This window comes from Pristiophorus japonicus, chromosome 13 (genome assembly GCF_044704955.1).
Source record: "Pristiophorus japonicus isolate sPriJap1 chromosome 13, sPriJap1.hap1, whole genome shotgun sequence".
In the NCBI taxonomy this organism is placed as follows: Eukaryota; Metazoa; Chordata; class Chondrichthyes; family Pristiophoridae; genus Pristiophorus; species Pristiophorus japonicus.
In genome coordinates this window covers 19,868,800-19,885,775 of record NC_091989.1, presented here as the reverse complement: position 1 = coordinate 19,885,775, position 16,976 = coordinate 19,868,800, and the positions used below count along the sequence as shown (strand labels likewise).

The window sequence follows — 16,976 nt, the reverse complement described above, 5'->3', positions numbered from 1 at the left end:
AGTGACCTTGGTCCTTTATTCATAACTCCAGAGTCTGGCACAAGCATGGTGGGCAGCCTTTTATACTGGGCCCTGCACACCTATGCAGATGACCCTCAGGTCTCCCACCACAGTGCCCTCTGGTGGACAGCCTCTGCCACAGTGGCAGGAAACCCCGGTATCCACCAGTTGCACCCTCTAGTGGTGCCAATATAGTATATGCACAGTGTAAACCTTATTGACAGTACATCAGGTAACAAGTCTCCATCCTATGCAACAATACAGTGACTACACAGAGAGTATATCTATAGTCTGCATATATAACATCACTCTCCCCCAAGTCCTTTGTGATGATTACCTTTGTACAATGTGCTCTGGCTTAGCTCTCCCCAGACTTAAGTGCCAATAGCCCTTGCACCTTGGCTGTGCTTTGGCTTGGCTCTCTCCCTGTTAATCCCCAAATCCTTTTGTCACAACGTTGGATAATGGTTACCAGTTTGGATGATTCGATGATGCAGGGGAGGTTCCAGTGGGTTCTGGATGTGATCCACGTGTGTGTCCATGGCTACATACATCCATTCCCCGCCGCGCCCCCCCACCCCCCCTGCCCCCCACAGCGCGATCATGCAGCAGGCCCATTACATTAACATATAGGATCAGACAAAGTGCAAGTACAAAGAAAGGAAGCTACAATTTGTATCGTGGCATCTTAGTTCAGTGACTTACATTCGTTACGTTTTGCGGTTGTGCGCCAGGATTGGGTAGATTGCATTCATGGTTCAGCCATGGTAAGTATTGAGGTAGCAGTACAGGTATGCGAGGACGCAGGTTCCAGAACAACTGGACGGGGTCCGAGTCGTCTGATAGCTGCGCTGCCCCCTGCTAGCGGGGTGGGCTTGGTTCACTCACCTAGCCAGGACTCAGGGCCTGTGAATTCGATCTTCCTCCCCAGGAGTCCTGCCATTGGAGCCGGGAAGGTACTTTTAGGTCATTCCGGTCAGATCATTGCCACGCAGTCGTGATGGACGGTCTGTGCCTCAGGTGCTACGCTGGTTTGTTCTCCGGTGCCTGGCCCAAGCGAAGGTGAGGTTTTGCTCTGCCTCTGAGCACGGGGGACATCGATTGCTGGAGTGAAGAGGTCTTCCCATTTCCACTGGATCTTCCCCATCCACCTTCTTCCGATTAGCGTTGGACCATCACCTGCAACAAGCCACAGAGGTAACTTGTGCACCACGCCTTTATGGATTACATTTACATCCGCACTACCAAGTACTGGGATCAGCTCCTTGGTGTAGGTGCGCAACTTTTTCTGTACTGGAACCAGCTCGGGTCGTTTTTCTTTCCATAGCCTCTCAAAGGCATCCTGGCTCATCACTGACTGGCTCGCTCCCATGTCCACTTCCATGAAGACTGGAACGCCGTTTATCTCGACTTCCATCTTCACTGGAGGACAATCGGTGGTGCAAGTATACACTCCATACACCACTTCTTGGGGCTGAGCTGCCTCTCTGGCCAAATCATTATAATTTCCACTGGATTCAAAGTCATCTACCGACTCCTCTGCTAGACGGTGAGTCGTATTTCTTTTACACATACACTTGAGGCGGCCCTTCGTGTTACAGGCTTTGCATATGTACTCAGCAAACCGACACTGGTGAGCCCTATGGTTTCCTCCGCAACGCCAGCATGGTGCTACTCGATTAGCACCCCTTGGCAGATTCTGAGTTGTGGAACCCTGAAGCCTGTGCTCTCTGCCCTGGCCAGAGCCACGTTCTACAGTCTTGCCTATGAAAGGCACCATTCTGTGTACAGTACTTGCTGGGTTTGAGTCCACAGGATGAATAATTTGCTTGGTGCTGCAGGTCGAGGTCATGAACACTTGACTGATACTGATGGCCTTCTGCAGGTTGACTGTGGTGTCGGCAGATAATAACTTGTGAAGGAGGCCCTCGTGGCCAATTCCTATAACGAAGATGTCTCGCAATGCTTCGTTGAGGTGCATGCCGAAATCACACAGTGCCGCAAGTCTCCTGAGGTCAGCAGCATATTTTGCAATCTCCTGGTCCTCAGGTCTGCGGTGAGTGTAGAATCTGTGCCTGGCCGTGAGGATGCTCTGTTTTGGTTTTAGTTGGTCGAGAATTAGTTCAGTCAGCCCATCGTATGTCTTATCCTTGGCCTTCGTGGATGCCAGTAAGTCCCTGACGAGGCGGTAGACCTCGGGCCCACAACTGGTCAGCAGTATAGCCTTGCACTTCTCCGTCAACGTGTCCGTCTCCCCTGCCAGGCCGTTTGCTACAAAATATTGCTCGAGCCTTTTCGTGAAGGTATCCCAATCATCACCCTCTGTGAAGTCTTTTAGTGTGCCAAAGGTAGCCATAATCGCGTGAAAGTCCGTATTCTCGTCGCCAATTGTTGTGTCTGTAATGTACATATGAATGACTCCACGAGGCAATGTGTTGTACTCAAACTGTAGTGACCTTGGTCCTTTATTCGTAACTCCAGAGTGGGGCACAAGCAAGGTGGGGCAGTCTTTTATACTGGGCCCTGCACACCTATGCAGGGGAGCCTCAGATCTCCCACCGCGGTGCCCTCTGGTGGACAGCCTCTGCCACAGGGGCAGGAAACCCCGGTCTCCACCAGTTGCACCCTCTAGTTGTGCCAGCATAGTATATACACAGTGTAAACCTTATTGACAGTACATCAGGTAACAAGTCTCCATCTTATGCAACTATACAGTGACTACACAGAGTATATCTATAGTCTGCATATATAACAGGGCCTACTCCAGGACTTGAGCACATAATCTAGGCTGACTTGACAATCTCTTAAAATGGGACTTATTATTTTTTGACATAGTAAAGCTTAAAAAAAACAGGTTTTGCTGCCCCCAGTATCGAGGATGAGAGATTAGCTAGCGGGTAATCTTAACCTAAGCTGCCCAGTGGGAAACCGCCATCATTGGATTGTCAGTCCATTCTAAACCCGGCCCAATTTTATTTCTATCGACTTCAATGGAAAGCAAAATCAGGCGGGGATTAAAATGGGCTGCAGATGTGGTCCTGTCTGCTTTCCGCCAGCCCTGTGAGGCTAAAATTACTCTCCTAGAGGCCGAGTCAGACCAGGCCTTGCTCTGGGTAACCCTAACAACCAATTATACCCCAACAGGCCCGAGAGAGGATTGCCTGGTGATTCATCGTCCAGTCAATAATGCGAACACAGGCAGGGGCCAGAACTGGGAGGGAAAATAGCCTCATTTAAAGAAAATAAATTACCTGTCAAACTAAACCTAAAATCAAGCCAATGAAGTTTAAGGTTTTCAAAACTGACTCCAAATAGTCAGGAATGACTGTCCCATCTGTGCTGAATTTAATGGCAAACAACATGAGGATTTCCCCCTTGTACATAAGTAGACTGTTTTATTAAAATTATTAATAGTTTTCACCCTACGAGGCAAGTTACAGCAGTATTTTTAATAAAGATAAACAGCACAGCTCAAATAAATCAGTAATGACTTACCCGTGTACCTGAAGCCCCTGGCTCGCCCTGTAAAACACAATTGGCAGTTCAGGCAATACTCTTTGTCATGTTAAAAGATGATGGGGGAATGGATGACGCAGCGGGTGAGCACAATGGCTCCATCATCTCTGGGACCGGGTCAGGGGCGGACTGACTCCCCCGAAAAGTCAACGGATTCTTTGGGATTCTCACAGAAAGAGGGTGGGGTAGCGGGGGAGAGGGTACTGATTTCCCATCTGGCTAGTCCACCCCTGGAGTCCAAGTGCAGCCCACACTGATGAGACTAAGGTCACTCCCCTGTCAGGTACAAAGGTCCTATGTGCTCTGAGACTGGGGCTATGTCAACCATAAGAACATAAGAAGTAGGAGCAGGAGTAGGCCATTTGGCCCCTCGAGCCTGCTCCGCCATTCAATAAGATCATGGCTGATCTGATTGGTGCTGGTTGTGGGTCCACCTCATGAAGCCAGCTGCCATTTAATGACAAAATGGCGTTATATTGGCAAGCTCAGTCAGAGGGGTCATATTGCGGCTGGCATGGGAAATAGAATCACAGAATCATACAGCACAGAAGGAGGCCATTCGGCTTATCGTGTCGGCTCTTTGGCAGAGCTATCCAATTAGTCCCACTCCTTTGCTCTTTCCCCTGCAACTTTTTCTACCCATCAAGTGTTTATCCAGTTCCCTTTTGAAAGTTACTATTGACTCTGGTAACTTTCAGGCCGTGTATTCCAGATCACAACAACTCGCTGCATTAAAGAAATTCTCCCCCCCCGCCACCACCCCCGATTCTTTTGCCAATGACCGTATCCCACCAATATCCCACTTCTGAGGTGAGAATTAATGCTGATTGTTGGGGCTGAGCAGGGAGAGTTTTGGGAAGGGAATGCAGGTGCACGTTCCTTTCTGTGGCAAATTTGAGGCGGTAGATGTTGAGAAATATATTTTAATCTGATTACCAGCCCAAATCCACCTGCATTAATTCAGAGGAATCTTGAGAACAATCTTTTCATAAGGAAATACCCTCTATTATTGTAATGGCCTGGTGGGTTATTATGTCGGAGATTAACCTTCTCAGACTAGGAAGCTCGAGAAACAGCACCTCATCTTTCGAGTCAGCACGTTACGGCCTTCCGTATTCAACATTCAGTTCAACAATTTCAGATTATAACCATTGCTCACATTTTTTCGAACAGCAACTGCTGGTATTGATCCTTGACTTTGTGCGATTGTGTAAAACAGACGATAGCGAATCAGCAGCTCATTTTACATCTCTCCCCATTGACTTCGATACAAATAAAAATGGGGAGCGATGTACAATGGACTGTCGATTGGCTACCCTCCGCTTTACACTGTCGTACAAGTCAAGATCCACCCCAATTAAGTCACAGCTGGCTGATTGTGTTCAGTATTGGATGGAATAGGTCACGATGTTGATCAGGAGTCTGTCAGTCACACAGTGAGAACTTTACTGGAGCTCTGATAGATACACTTTAGTGATATTCAGACCATTAACTGAGGTAAAGTTGTCTATGCACTGACTATTTAATTGGACCAATTGAAAGAGAGCGCCCGCCTCGCCCTACTGACCCAGCTAACACGGCCCATGCTAATATGGTCCTTTGTACGGTAGGGTTGCCAACTCTCCAGGATTGTCCTGGAGTCTCCAGGAATCTCAGATTAATCTGCAGGATACTGCTATGAACAGAACCCAGGAGAAAAACCATAGGGGCATTAAAAAAATTGTGGGTTTTTTCTTTTAATACTTTTATTTATTAGTTATTAAAATATTGGAGATGGTGAAAAAAAGGCTGTTTGACAATCATCCAGGAAGGCTTCTTCGACAGCAACTCCCAAACCCGCAACCTCTACCACCAAGAAGGACAAGGACAGCAGGCGCATGGGAACACCACCACCTCCAAGTTCCCCTCTGAGTCACACACCATCCTGACTTGGAAATATATCGGCCGTTCCTTCATCGTCGCTGGGTCAAAATCCTGGAACACCCTCCCTAACAGCACTGTGGGAGCACCTTCACCTCACGGACTGCAACGGTTCAAGAAGGCGGCTCACCACCACCTTCTCAAGGGCAACTAGGGATGGGTACTAAATGCCACGCCCACATCCCATGAATGAATAAATAAAAGAGTCTTTACTTTCCAATGGGCGTGAGAAGGCAGAGCGCCGTGAGCGATGGAGATGTTGGACAACCAATGGCGGGAGCACGGGGTTGGGGCAAGAACTCACTCGATGAAACCTCCAGGAACACGTCCAACCAGAGTTGGCAACCCTAAACATGCAATGAATAAATGGTTAGAATGTTAACCACTTTGCCACGGTTACCGACCTTGATCGAGAGGCCTGGTTGTCCCTGAGGCCCTGGCGATCCTGGCAGCCCCGACGGGCCTGGCACCCCCGGAAATCCTGGCTCACCATTCGGACCCTGAAGGTAAAAGTTGATGAGTAGTGAGTGGTGATCCTTATTCAAAGGGAGGAGTCTCCAGCTGAATTTTTGCATAACCTCAGGTGAGGAGAAGAACGTGACCCGTGCACTCACCAGAGTTAAGCTCGCTGTTTTACAGCCAATCTGGGAGCAGCCATTAGTGAGATGTTGTGAAGCTCCACCCCCACTGATATCATGAATCAGGTTTGTGAGTAGAATTCCGTGCTAACAATGTCACCGGGCACAACGCCATGATGCCACGTAAATTGTCTCCCTATAACCAGCAACTTTAAAGTGAAGAAAGGGGCAACTGTGAGACTGTAGTCAGTGCACAGTCAGCGACCCTCATAACTTTTAGAATGATATGTCAAATATATTTCTCCCTTAAGCAATCGTTTTCCACCAGTGACAGGCAAAGAAAGCCACTACTATGGCTCCAAAATAAACGAATGAAAAATCTGTGTCAAATAGAGTTTCTGTTTGCCCGATGGGGAGTCCAGACTCTCTCTCAGTAGAGCCACTACATGCTTACCTAAGCCCAGAGAACTTCGGGGGAATTCTCCTCAGCAATAGCAGCAGAGAATGAGGGAAGATTCAGGCAGTGAGACCTACCACCTGACGAGGATTCCATCTACCTGCCCCTTGTCCAGGGCTGCCACTGGCTGCTACTTCCACAACCTGCCATAGCAAATGGTGGTGAAGATAGATGCCTGGACCCAACAGGACATCATTCCCATCCACCCCTTACATCCACTTCCTGGGGGTGCCATGTGGAAAATGGTGGCAGTCTCCAGGAAGCAGCAATAAAGGCCTCCCACCCAGTCAGGTCCCTAAAGTGGCCTATAGGATGAACCCTCACCTAGGAAAATGGGCTAGGGTTGTGTTAGATCCAAATGGGATGGGCGGAAGTCCCACCTCACTTGAACTCTGCCCTGAAGTGGTGAATCCCACCATTTATCATAGAATCATAGAACTGTACAGCATAAAAAGAGGCCATTCGGCCCATTGAATCTGCGCCGGCTCTTTCGAAGAGCAATCCAGTTAGTCCCACTCTCCAGCTCATTCCTCACATCCCTGCAATTTTTTCTCCTTCATGTACTCAATTCCCTTTTGAAGGCTACTATTGAATCGGTTTCCACCACCTTCGGCAGAGCATTCCAAATCCTAACCACTCGTAGCGTAAAAATCTGCTCTGGTTCTTTTGCCAATCACCTTAAATCCATGCCCTCTGGTTATCGACCCTTCAACCATTGTAAACAGTTTCTCTTTCTCCACTCTAAACACGTCGGGGGAGAACTTCGCTTGGTTAGCACCACCTGTTACTGCCTCGCTAAGCACCTCCCGCCCGCGCACCGCACTGTCAGCGCCTGTCGTGAACTTCAGTGAAGGTTTAGCGGCGGCTTCTCTTAGCGCTCTGCTGTCCTCTTGGGGCGATACAACTGAATATCGCACTTTGAGGCGGTAGACATCGCCCAGGGCTAAAGCTAGCGCTTCGGTGGCATCACCGGCTCAAAGCGGGCGGTACCAAATTTCTAGCCCTTCATGTTTTTGAACATCTCTATCAAAGCTCTTCTTAGCCTTCTGTGCTCTAAGGAGAACAACCCCAGCTTCGCCAGTACAGTTTCCAAAGGCCACAAGGTTTAGAAATCTCAAATAACCCTACCACTGCTCGAGTTAGGACTACCGTACCTGTCGGGTGCTTGGCCTGCAGGAAGATCTGGCGGGATGAGGATCGTCCCCGTTGAGAGGCCCATCACTCCAGCTCCCATCAATGAGCCAGACTGGCCGGTCAATCATCAAGAGAACTGCAGGCCTGTCTAGCTCACATATCGTATTGGAGAGTCTGTCACAGAAGGCGGACTCGATTCCCGCTTTCCTTCACCAGGCATGTCATCTTACGGCTACACCTACCAGTACCCTCCAAAGAATCGTCAAGCAATCATTGTATCATTGTGTTGTCAAATATCAGGGCCATTTATTGACGTCAAAGGCTTGATTGACTACATTGTCTGATATCACTACAAATTCCTTATCCCTCCACCTCCTCCCTTGTGCAAGAAGTGACCAGAGATGAAAAGACGGCATATTACTTAAGATCATGATTTCACTCTCTCCCAAAAATGGGATCCTCTCCAGATTCCCCCCTCAAGCTTGATATTCCGTATAACTTAACCAATACTTACCGGAGATCCAGGTTCTCCTCTCCGGCCAGGAATAACATCAACCCCTCCCAGAACATATCCAGGTTCTCCCTTTAAAAAGACAACAAAGTCAAGTGAATGAGATAGCTGACAGGATGCTCAGACTTGACTTACTGGGTCTAGATGAAGTAAGAGAAAATCTGAAAATGTTTTTGATGTCCAGTTGAGACAGGTGTGACCGAGTTGAACCCTGGAATAGTTACTCTCCTCATTTCAAGTTGGAGAACTGGCACACCCTCATGATCATGTTGGTGGATCTCAACTCCCAGAAGAAGCAGAAAATGCAGGACAAGGAGGAGGTCGTTCAGCCCCTCAGGCTTGTTCCGCCATTCAATCATGACTGATCTGTACCTCAACTCCATTTACCTGCCTTAGCTCCATATCCCTTGACACCCTTAGCCAACAAAAATCTAGCGATCTTAGTCTTGAAAGCTCCAATTGTCCCCCAACATTCACAGCCTTTAGGGGGAGAGAATTCCTCTTTTTTACTACTCGGACTGACCTGTCCTATTAGATGTCACGGTTTTTTGTGTTGTGTGATGAGAACCACGATTAGAACACATCATATAAACAATAACAGCACCCGAGTTAATCATAGAATCTTACAGCACAATCAGGGGGTCATTCGGCCCATCGTGCCCGTGTCGGCTCGTTGAAAGAGCGATCCAATTGGTCCCACTCCCCTGCTCTCTCCCCATGGCCCTGTAATTGTTTTCCAATGTACATATCCAATTCCCTTTTGAAAGTTACTATTGAATCTGCATCTATCACCCTTTCAGATCACAACAACTCACTGCGTCAAATAATTCTCCTCCTCTCTCCTCTGATTCCTTTACCAATGATCTTAAATCTGTGTCTTCTGCTTGCCGACCCTCCTGCCCGTGGAAACAGTTTCTCCCTGTCAAATCCAACAAAGCCCTCAAAGGGATTGACTTTTTATTACAACTTAGTCCTTTGTATATCACCGGTCACCAGTACGTGAAGTATCGTACTCACTCTGTCGCCTTTGGGACCTGGAGGTCCTTTAAATCCAGGGTGGCCCTAATGGAAAGGAAGATCACAGGTTACCGAAAACAGAGTGACTGCTGCCAACGAATCGAAAGCTCGTGCCAACGACCAGAAGCTGCGCCGCATCCGTAACTACATAATCAGCTGTCACGATCCAATGATTGGCATCGGAAACACCCTATAACAGTTCCAAAACAATCGGTCCGGGAGGCTGCTAGCTAATCAGAACATCGGAAGCCTGACTCCGCCACACCAATAGTTATGTTGACTTACTTGGTCTCGCATGTTGCCATGGAAATCATAAACATTTTTTATATAGGACCAAAAACCATTTTTCTCTCACATCCCCAATAACTTTTTATGTAATCTTTCACTGTTTACGAGGTATTAAGGGGTCGAACTTCCCTATTATCCCTATTTTGGGCGGTAACCACTCCGGGGTCGGATTTTCTGCGTCCGGCGCAGCAGTCCCGCCCTGGAAGTGAAATTCGGGTTACCACCCCTCACAGGAAGTGGAACGCAATGTCGCGCGCTCCACTTCCTTTTGGGGCGGGATCAGGGGCGCTACCTGTGCATCGCGTTTTTAACCTCCATTAAAGGGGAAGGATGCTGCAAGTCCTTTGATGGTCTCCACTGGCTGGGCTGCACGATCGTGGCCCGGACCCTGTGACATCGCTGCTTAACGGCCCGACCGGGAAGTGGCTGGAAAAAAATAGCGGCACGCAATGCAGCGCTCATCCCCTTTAACTTTCACCCCGTGATGGGTGTGCGGCCCGGTTTGCGACCTGCGACCTGCGAGGCTGGTGTGGATATGGCCCTTCATAGGGCGCTGGCCAATTTCCGCCGCGGAGCGAAAAGGGGTCGCCACGCACAACGCTGTGCGTGGCATCATGACACCCCGGGGTGTTACCAGTGGGGCGGGGCACTACTGGTTTCGCGCCTCCGCTAACTCCCACCCAATTTTGCGGAGGCCAGTAGCGCCCCCCACCCACCTCGGGCAAAAACACTGGAACTACGCATGGGCAGCTATCTCAACTGCATTGGCAGCAGTCGCTGCCTACAAAAACTGTGTGGCAAAAATATGGAAGCAATAATGGAATCCTGCGTGCAACCCCAGTGAGGAGCTGAGGATAGGCAGGTGGACTGAAGGATTAAGAAATCCTTCTGTCTAACTCCTTCCTTTATTATAAAAACAGAAGCCACGGCAATGCGCAGAAGGTCTGCCAGCATCTGAGAGAGCTAAGGATGGGTTTCTTCATCAGAGCTTATGAAAGGTACAGCATTCTGATCCTGTACACCATCACAAACATTAATCTGTGTTCTCCTTCAGATTCTGACTGACCTGCTGCACAATTCCAGCGTTTCCTGTTTCCATATCAGATTTGCAGCATTCGCCGTTTTTTTGCAATAACCTCGAATCGTTCTATCATTCTCGGGTGCGTTGCACCCAAGCATCCATCAAATGCTCTTCGATCATTCTTTCAGTAATCATTGAAGGAGTTTCAATTCCACAGGGAAATCCATGGTTACAGCAGATGCTAAAACCAGCAGTTCCATTAAATGCGATGTCAAGAATCTGGTATTGGGGCCAAGAAGTCAAAATGGGAAGCGGTTTGGTAATGATGTATGTCTCTACAGATCACTGATGTACTTTATCAATCTGCGATGGGCTATAGTATTTACTAAATATGCCAGCGACATCTAAGGGGTGATTTTTCTGACTTGGCACACCTTTAGAATGTATCTGCAGTTTGTGCACTCGTTGCATATCGGTTTCTGACCACGCAGAATCATAGAATAAGACAGCACAGAAGGAGGCCATTCGGCCCATCGAGTCTGTGCCAGCTCTTTCAAAGATCAATCCAGTTAGTCCCACTCCCTCCCCACCACCCCACCACCCCACTCCCCCTCCCCCCCGCCCGCCACCCCCCCCCCCCCGCCGCTCTTTCCCCATATCCCAGCAATTTTTTTCTCCTTCAAGTATTTATCCAATTCCCTTTTGAAGGCAACTATTAAATTTGAATCCGTGGTTTCCGATTTGTGCCGGAGGTGTACGGTTGGAAAATTCAGGCGTGTGATGGAATACTCTCCACTTGCCTGGATGAGTGCAGCTCCCACAATACTCAAGAAGCTCAACACCATCCAGGACAAAGCAGCCCGCTTGATTGGCACCCCATCCCCCACCTTAACCCTCCATCATCGGTGTACCGTGGCTGCAGTGTGTACCATCTACACGATGCACTGCAGCAACTCGCCAAGGCTTCTTCGGCAGCACCTCCCAAACCCATGACCTTTACCACCTAGAAAGACAGGGGCAGCAGGCGCATGGGAACACCATCGCCACTTTCCTCTCCAAGTCACACACCATCCTGACTTGGATATATAATTGCCGTTTCTTCATCGTCGCTGGGTCACAATCTCTCCCTAACAGCACTGTGGGAGTACCTTCACCGCACGGACTGCAGCGGTTCAAGAAGGCAGCTCACCAACACCTTCTCAAGGGCAATTGGGGATGGGCAATAAATGCTGGCCTTGCTAGCGACGTCCCCATCCCATGAACGAATTAAAAAAAAATGACCCCTCTAGGGCCAAACCAGGGAAATGCAAGAAATTACGTGGGACACCCCAACAGGAAGACCGCTGAAAACCCCTTCGCCACTCCACCACGTGTAAACAACGGTGGGGCAGCAGGGCTCAGCAACCCTACTGAACAATGCTGATACCAGCAGGCCCCTAGGGCCCAGCAAGAGATGGGTGGCACTCTACACCGACAGCGTAGCGGGGTCAATTCCCAACTTAACGACGGATGGTGTAAAGTCCTGTCCCCTCAGTACAGATTCACACGAGGCATGTAGTGAAGTCAAGGTCACTCTGGAACTGCACCTTTATTTCACAGCTCTGGAATGCTGCACTTGCCTGAGACCTGTCCTTATATACCTGACTCTTGCAAGTGCATCCCTGGTGGTAAGGTATGCTGGTGGTTACAGGTCATATCTTATTACAGTCATGCATAGCATGTTAGGATACAGTTATATATAATAATGTAAGATACATGACATCATCCTCCCCCAAGATCTTATTGTCTTTATAGGTTCAGTCTCTCAGGTGGTCTACGCTCTCGCGTGGAGCGTCTGAGTTGTGGTTCCGTTGTTTGCCTTGGTGTCTGTTTTCCTTTGGGTGTGGTTGCTGGTATCTCGCCTGGGCTGTCTGTTTCAATTGGTGTGATTGTTGTTGACTCGCCTGGGCTGTCTGTTGGGATTTCCCTTTCCTCAGGTTGTTCCCTCTGTCTGTCCACCAGGTGTGCTGCGAGTTCCACATTGTAGTCTGCCTCTGGTTCCGCATTGTTGGTAAATCTGCTTTTGACTTGGTCTACATGCCTCCGGCAGGTTTTGCCATTGTCCATTTGTACTACCAGTAGCCTGGTTTCTTCCTTGCCCGTCACTGTCCCTGCAAGCCATTTGGGACCCCTGCCATAGTTTAGTACAAGCACTTTGTCCCCTATCTCATTCCATCTCCCCCTCGAATTTTTGTCATGGTACTCAGTCAGTTTACGGCGCTTTGCCTCAATGATTTCGTGCATGTCTGGGAGGATTAATGAGAGCCTTGTTTTTAAAGTCCTTTTCATCAACAGTTGCGCGGGGGGGGATCCCAGTCAGTGAGTGCGGACGAGATCTGTATGCCAACAGCAATCGCGACAGGCGACCCTGCAGCGTGGGACCTTGGATTTTAAGCATGCCTTGTTTAATGATTTGCACTGCTCTCTCCGCCTGGCCATTGGAGGCCGGCTTGAACGGTGCCGTCTTGATGTGATTTATGCCGTGGTCAATTATAAAGTCTTGGAATTCTGCGCTGGTGAAGCACGGACCATTGTCATTGACCAATATGTCAGGGATTCCGTGCGTTGCAAACATGGTTGCGAGGCTCTCCACAGTGGTGGAGGTTGTGCTCGAGTTTAAAATGGTGCATTTGATCCACTTTGAAAATGCATCTACAACTACGAGGAACATTTTGCCCATGAATGGGCCCGCATAGTCTACGTGCACCCGGGACCACGGTTTGGTAGGCCAGGGCCAGGGGCTCAGTGAAGCCTCCCTGGGGGCATTGCTGAGTTGGGCACAAATGGTGTACCTTCGGACACAGAGCTCCAAGTCCGCGTCAATTCCAGGCCACCAGACGTGGGATCTGGCTATGGCCTTCATGATAATGATCCCCGGGTGCTCGCAGTGGAGCTCCCGGACAAATGCCTCTCTGCCTCGCAGAAGCATGACTACTCGGCTGCCCCACATCAGGCAGTCTGCTTGGAGTGATAGCTCAGGCATACGCCTGTGAAAGGGTTTTAATTCCTCGGGGCAGGCATCGCGAGCCTCTGCCCAGTCACCGGTTAGGACACATCTTTTTACTAAAAATAACGTGGGGTCGCTGGCCGTCCAGGCTCTGATTTGGCGAGCCGTCATGGGCGAACCTGTGGACTCAAATGCATTGATTGCCATGACTATCTCACAGTCCTGTTCGTCAGACCCTTCCGTGGTCGCCAGGGGTAGCCTGCTGAGCGCGTCGGCACAGTTGTCTGTTCCTGGTCTGTGCCTTATGGCATAGTCGTAGGACGCCAGCATGAGTGCCCACCGTTGAATTCGCGCTGAGGCGTTGGCGTTTATTGCCTTGCTCTCGGATAGGAGGGACGTGAGGGGCTTGTGGTCGGTTTCTAATGCGAACTTGGCCCCGAAAAGGTATTGGTGCATCTTTTTGACACCGTACACGCACGCGAGCGCTTCCTTCTCTACCATTCCGTACCCGCGCTCCGCCCGCGAAAGTGACCTGGAGGCGTAAGCTATGGGTTGGAATTTGCCCGCACCATTGAGATGTTGCAAAACGCACCCGACCCCATACGCTGACGCATCGCATGTGAGAACTAGCTTTTTACCTGGGTCAAAGAAAGTCAAAACACTGTTGGAACATAGAAGGTTGCGTGCCTTATTGAAGGCGCGTTCCTGGGCGTCCCCCCAAAACCAGTCGCACCCCTTCCTGAGTAACACGTGGAGAGGCTCCAGCAGCGTGCTTAAGTTCTGCATAAAGTTTCCAAAGTAATTGAGTAGCCCGAGAAAGGCGCGCAGTTCTGAGACATTCCGGGGCCTGGGTGCCAGGCGAATTGCTTCTGTTTTGGACTCTGTTGGACGGATTCCATCAGCGGCAATCCTTCTGCCCAAAAATTCAAACTCGGGTGCGAGAAACAGGCACTTGGATTTCTTGACTCGTAGGCCTACCCGATCCAACCGCTTTAGTACTTCCTCCAAATTACGGAGATGGGAGTCGGTGTCCCTGCCTGTGATAAGTATATCGTCTTGAAATACAACTGTCCCCGGGATGGACTTGAGCAGACTCTCCATGTTGCGCTGGAATATGGGAGCTGCCGACCTGATGCCGAATGGGCATCGATTGTACATGAAAAGGCCTCGATGTGTGTTGATGGTGGTGAGTGGCTTGGATTCCTCGGTCAATTCTTGCGTCATATACGCAGATGTGAGGTCTAGTTTTGAGAAAAGTTTACCTCCAGCTAATGTGGCAAATAAGTCCTCCGCTCTGGGCAGCGGGTACTGGTCCTGTAGGGAGACTCTGTTTATGGTAGATTTGTAGTCCCCACAGATTCGTACGGATCCATCAGGCTTCATGACTGGGACGATGGGACTTGCCCAGTTGCTAAATTCCACAGGTGATATAATGCCTTCCCACAGAAGCCTGTCTAGTTCGTGTTCAATCTTTTCCCTCATCACATAGGGTACAGCTCTGGCCTTGTGATGGACCGGTCTAGCATCCTGTGTGATCTAGATTTTGACTTTGGCCCCTTTGAAAGTGCCCACACCTGGCTGAAAGAGATGTTCAAATCGCTTTATAACTGTTGAGCAAGAGGTCCGTTCCTCTAATGACATGGCATGGACATCATCCCATTTCCAGTTTAGTTTTGCCAGCCAGCTTCTCCCCAGAAGTGCTGGGCGGTCTCCAGGGACAATCCACAGGGGAAGTCGGTTCACTGTCCCTTTGTGTGTGACAGAGAGCATGGCGCTGCCGAGGACTGGTACGATTTCTTTGGTATAGGTCCTTAGTTTGGTGTCGACCCTTGTGAGTTTTGGTCTGTCTCTTTTATGCGGCCACCGTTGTTCAAATTGTTGAGCGCCCTTGAGAGATTGACTCGCTCCCGTATCCAGCTCCATGTTGACAGATATCCCGTTGAGTAGGACCCTCATCATTATAGGAGGCGTCCTGTTGTAGGAGCAGCGGCCATTGATCGTGTTGACCCGCTGTACATCGGTGTCCCGGGTACTGTCCCCACCATCTTCTGGTCCGCTTTCCGACCCATCCGATTCGTATACCAGCCGAGCTGCCGTTTTTTTGCACATGCGGGCCAAATGCCCTGTATATTCACAATTTCTGCAAACAGCTTGCTGAAATCGACATCCCCTTGATGAGTGCCCACCCCCACACCTCGAGCACAGACCTGTTCCATTGTTCAAAGTGTTCCCAAAGAATGAGCTGCGTCTGGCTGATCTCACTTGAGCTTCTCTCAGTTTGTAGTTGATTGCTCGCATTGTGGGCTGATGGGGTGTGAACGGCCGTTCCTGTGGCCCTTGATAGCTTCTGCCTGCTGTCGAGAGCCTCTTCTCCCGGTTTTGTCTTTGTGTGGGGGTAGCAGCTTGTTTAGTGCTGTGAACTTCTTGTTCCGATATTTCGTTCGTTGTCGTACCTGCATTGTAAATCAACCTCGTTTCTTCTTCCCCTACCAAGAATGTCTGTGCAACCAGTGCTGCTGCCTCTAAGGTCAGATTCTTGGTCTCTATGAGCTTTCAGAATATGCCTGCGTGGCCTATTCCTTCAATGAAAAAGTCTCTCAGCATTTCTCTCCTCAGTTCATCGGAGAACTCACATAAACTAGCCAACCTCCGAAGTTCCGCCATGAAGTCGGGTATGCTCTGGCCCACACAGCGTCTGTAGTTGTAGAACCTGTGTCTGGCCATGTGTCGGCTGCTCGCTGGCTTAACAGGTGGTCTCTTACCAGTGTGCTCAATTCTTCAAACGACTTGCTTGCTGGTTTCTCAGGGTACCAACAGATCCTTCATTATGTTTTCAAGCCACAGCTGGTCAAGAGATGGGCTCTTCTCTTGTCTGCCTTATCGTCGCCTAACCAGTCTTTGGTTACAAAGCTTTGCTGGAGCCTTTCTATAAAGTCCTCCCAATTGTCTCCCGCATTGTACTTTTCATCTGATCCGTTGTTCGCCATTCTGTGGATTCTGTAATCCCGTAACTCGTCGCCACTGTAAAGTCCTGTCCCCTCAGTACAGATTCACACGAGGCATGTAGTGAAGTCAAGGTCACTCTGGACCTGCACCTTTATTTCACAGCTCTGGAATGCTGCACTTGCCTGAGACCTGTCCTTAGATACCTGTCTCTTGCAAGTGCACCCCTGGTGGTAAGGTATGCTGGTGGTTACAGGTCATATCTTATTACAGTCATGTATAGCATGTTAGGATACAGTTATATATAATAATGTAAGATACATGACAGATGGGAATGGGCCTAATACTGGCCTGCAATTCTCCCTCCTTCAAAGGCTTCATCTCTTGAAGGCTTCGGCCTGGGCTGAGATTTTCTTTCAGTGGAAAATTTGAAGCAGTTTTCAGGCCTCTTCAGCCCCCATTAAGTGGGTTCCCTCCTCGTCAGATCTCCCCTTCCTCTTAGTGTCAGACATCCCACCAGGAGCCCACTCCCCTGGCATACGTAACGAGGACAAGGAGGAAAACCGGGGTCCAGGGTCATGAAAGGGACGGGGCAACAGATGGAA

At 49.5% G+C, this 16,976-nt stretch overlaps 1 protein-coding gene across 1 annotated transcript in view; it reads right to left on the bottom strand.

Annotated features, from left to right (window-relative positions):
- col7a1l (collagen type VII alpha 1-like) overlaps positions 1 to 16,976 on the bottom strand; it is a 505,550-nt gene that overhangs the window by 336,773 nt on the left and 151,801 nt on the right. Inside the window, exons 29-32 of the mRNA XM_070898381.1 lie at positions 9,134 to 9,178; positions 8,120 to 8,188; positions 5,841 to 5,936; positions 3,496 to 3,522 (exon numbers count right to left, since the gene is read on the bottom strand). Coding sequence (XP_070754482.1) covers positions 3,496 to 3,522; positions 5,841 to 5,936; positions 8,120 to 8,188; positions 9,134 to 9,178 — 237 coding nt within the window. The remainder of the gene's footprint in view (positions 1 to 3,495; positions 3,523 to 5,840; positions 5,937 to 8,119; positions 8,189 to 9,133; positions 9,179 to 16,976) is intronic.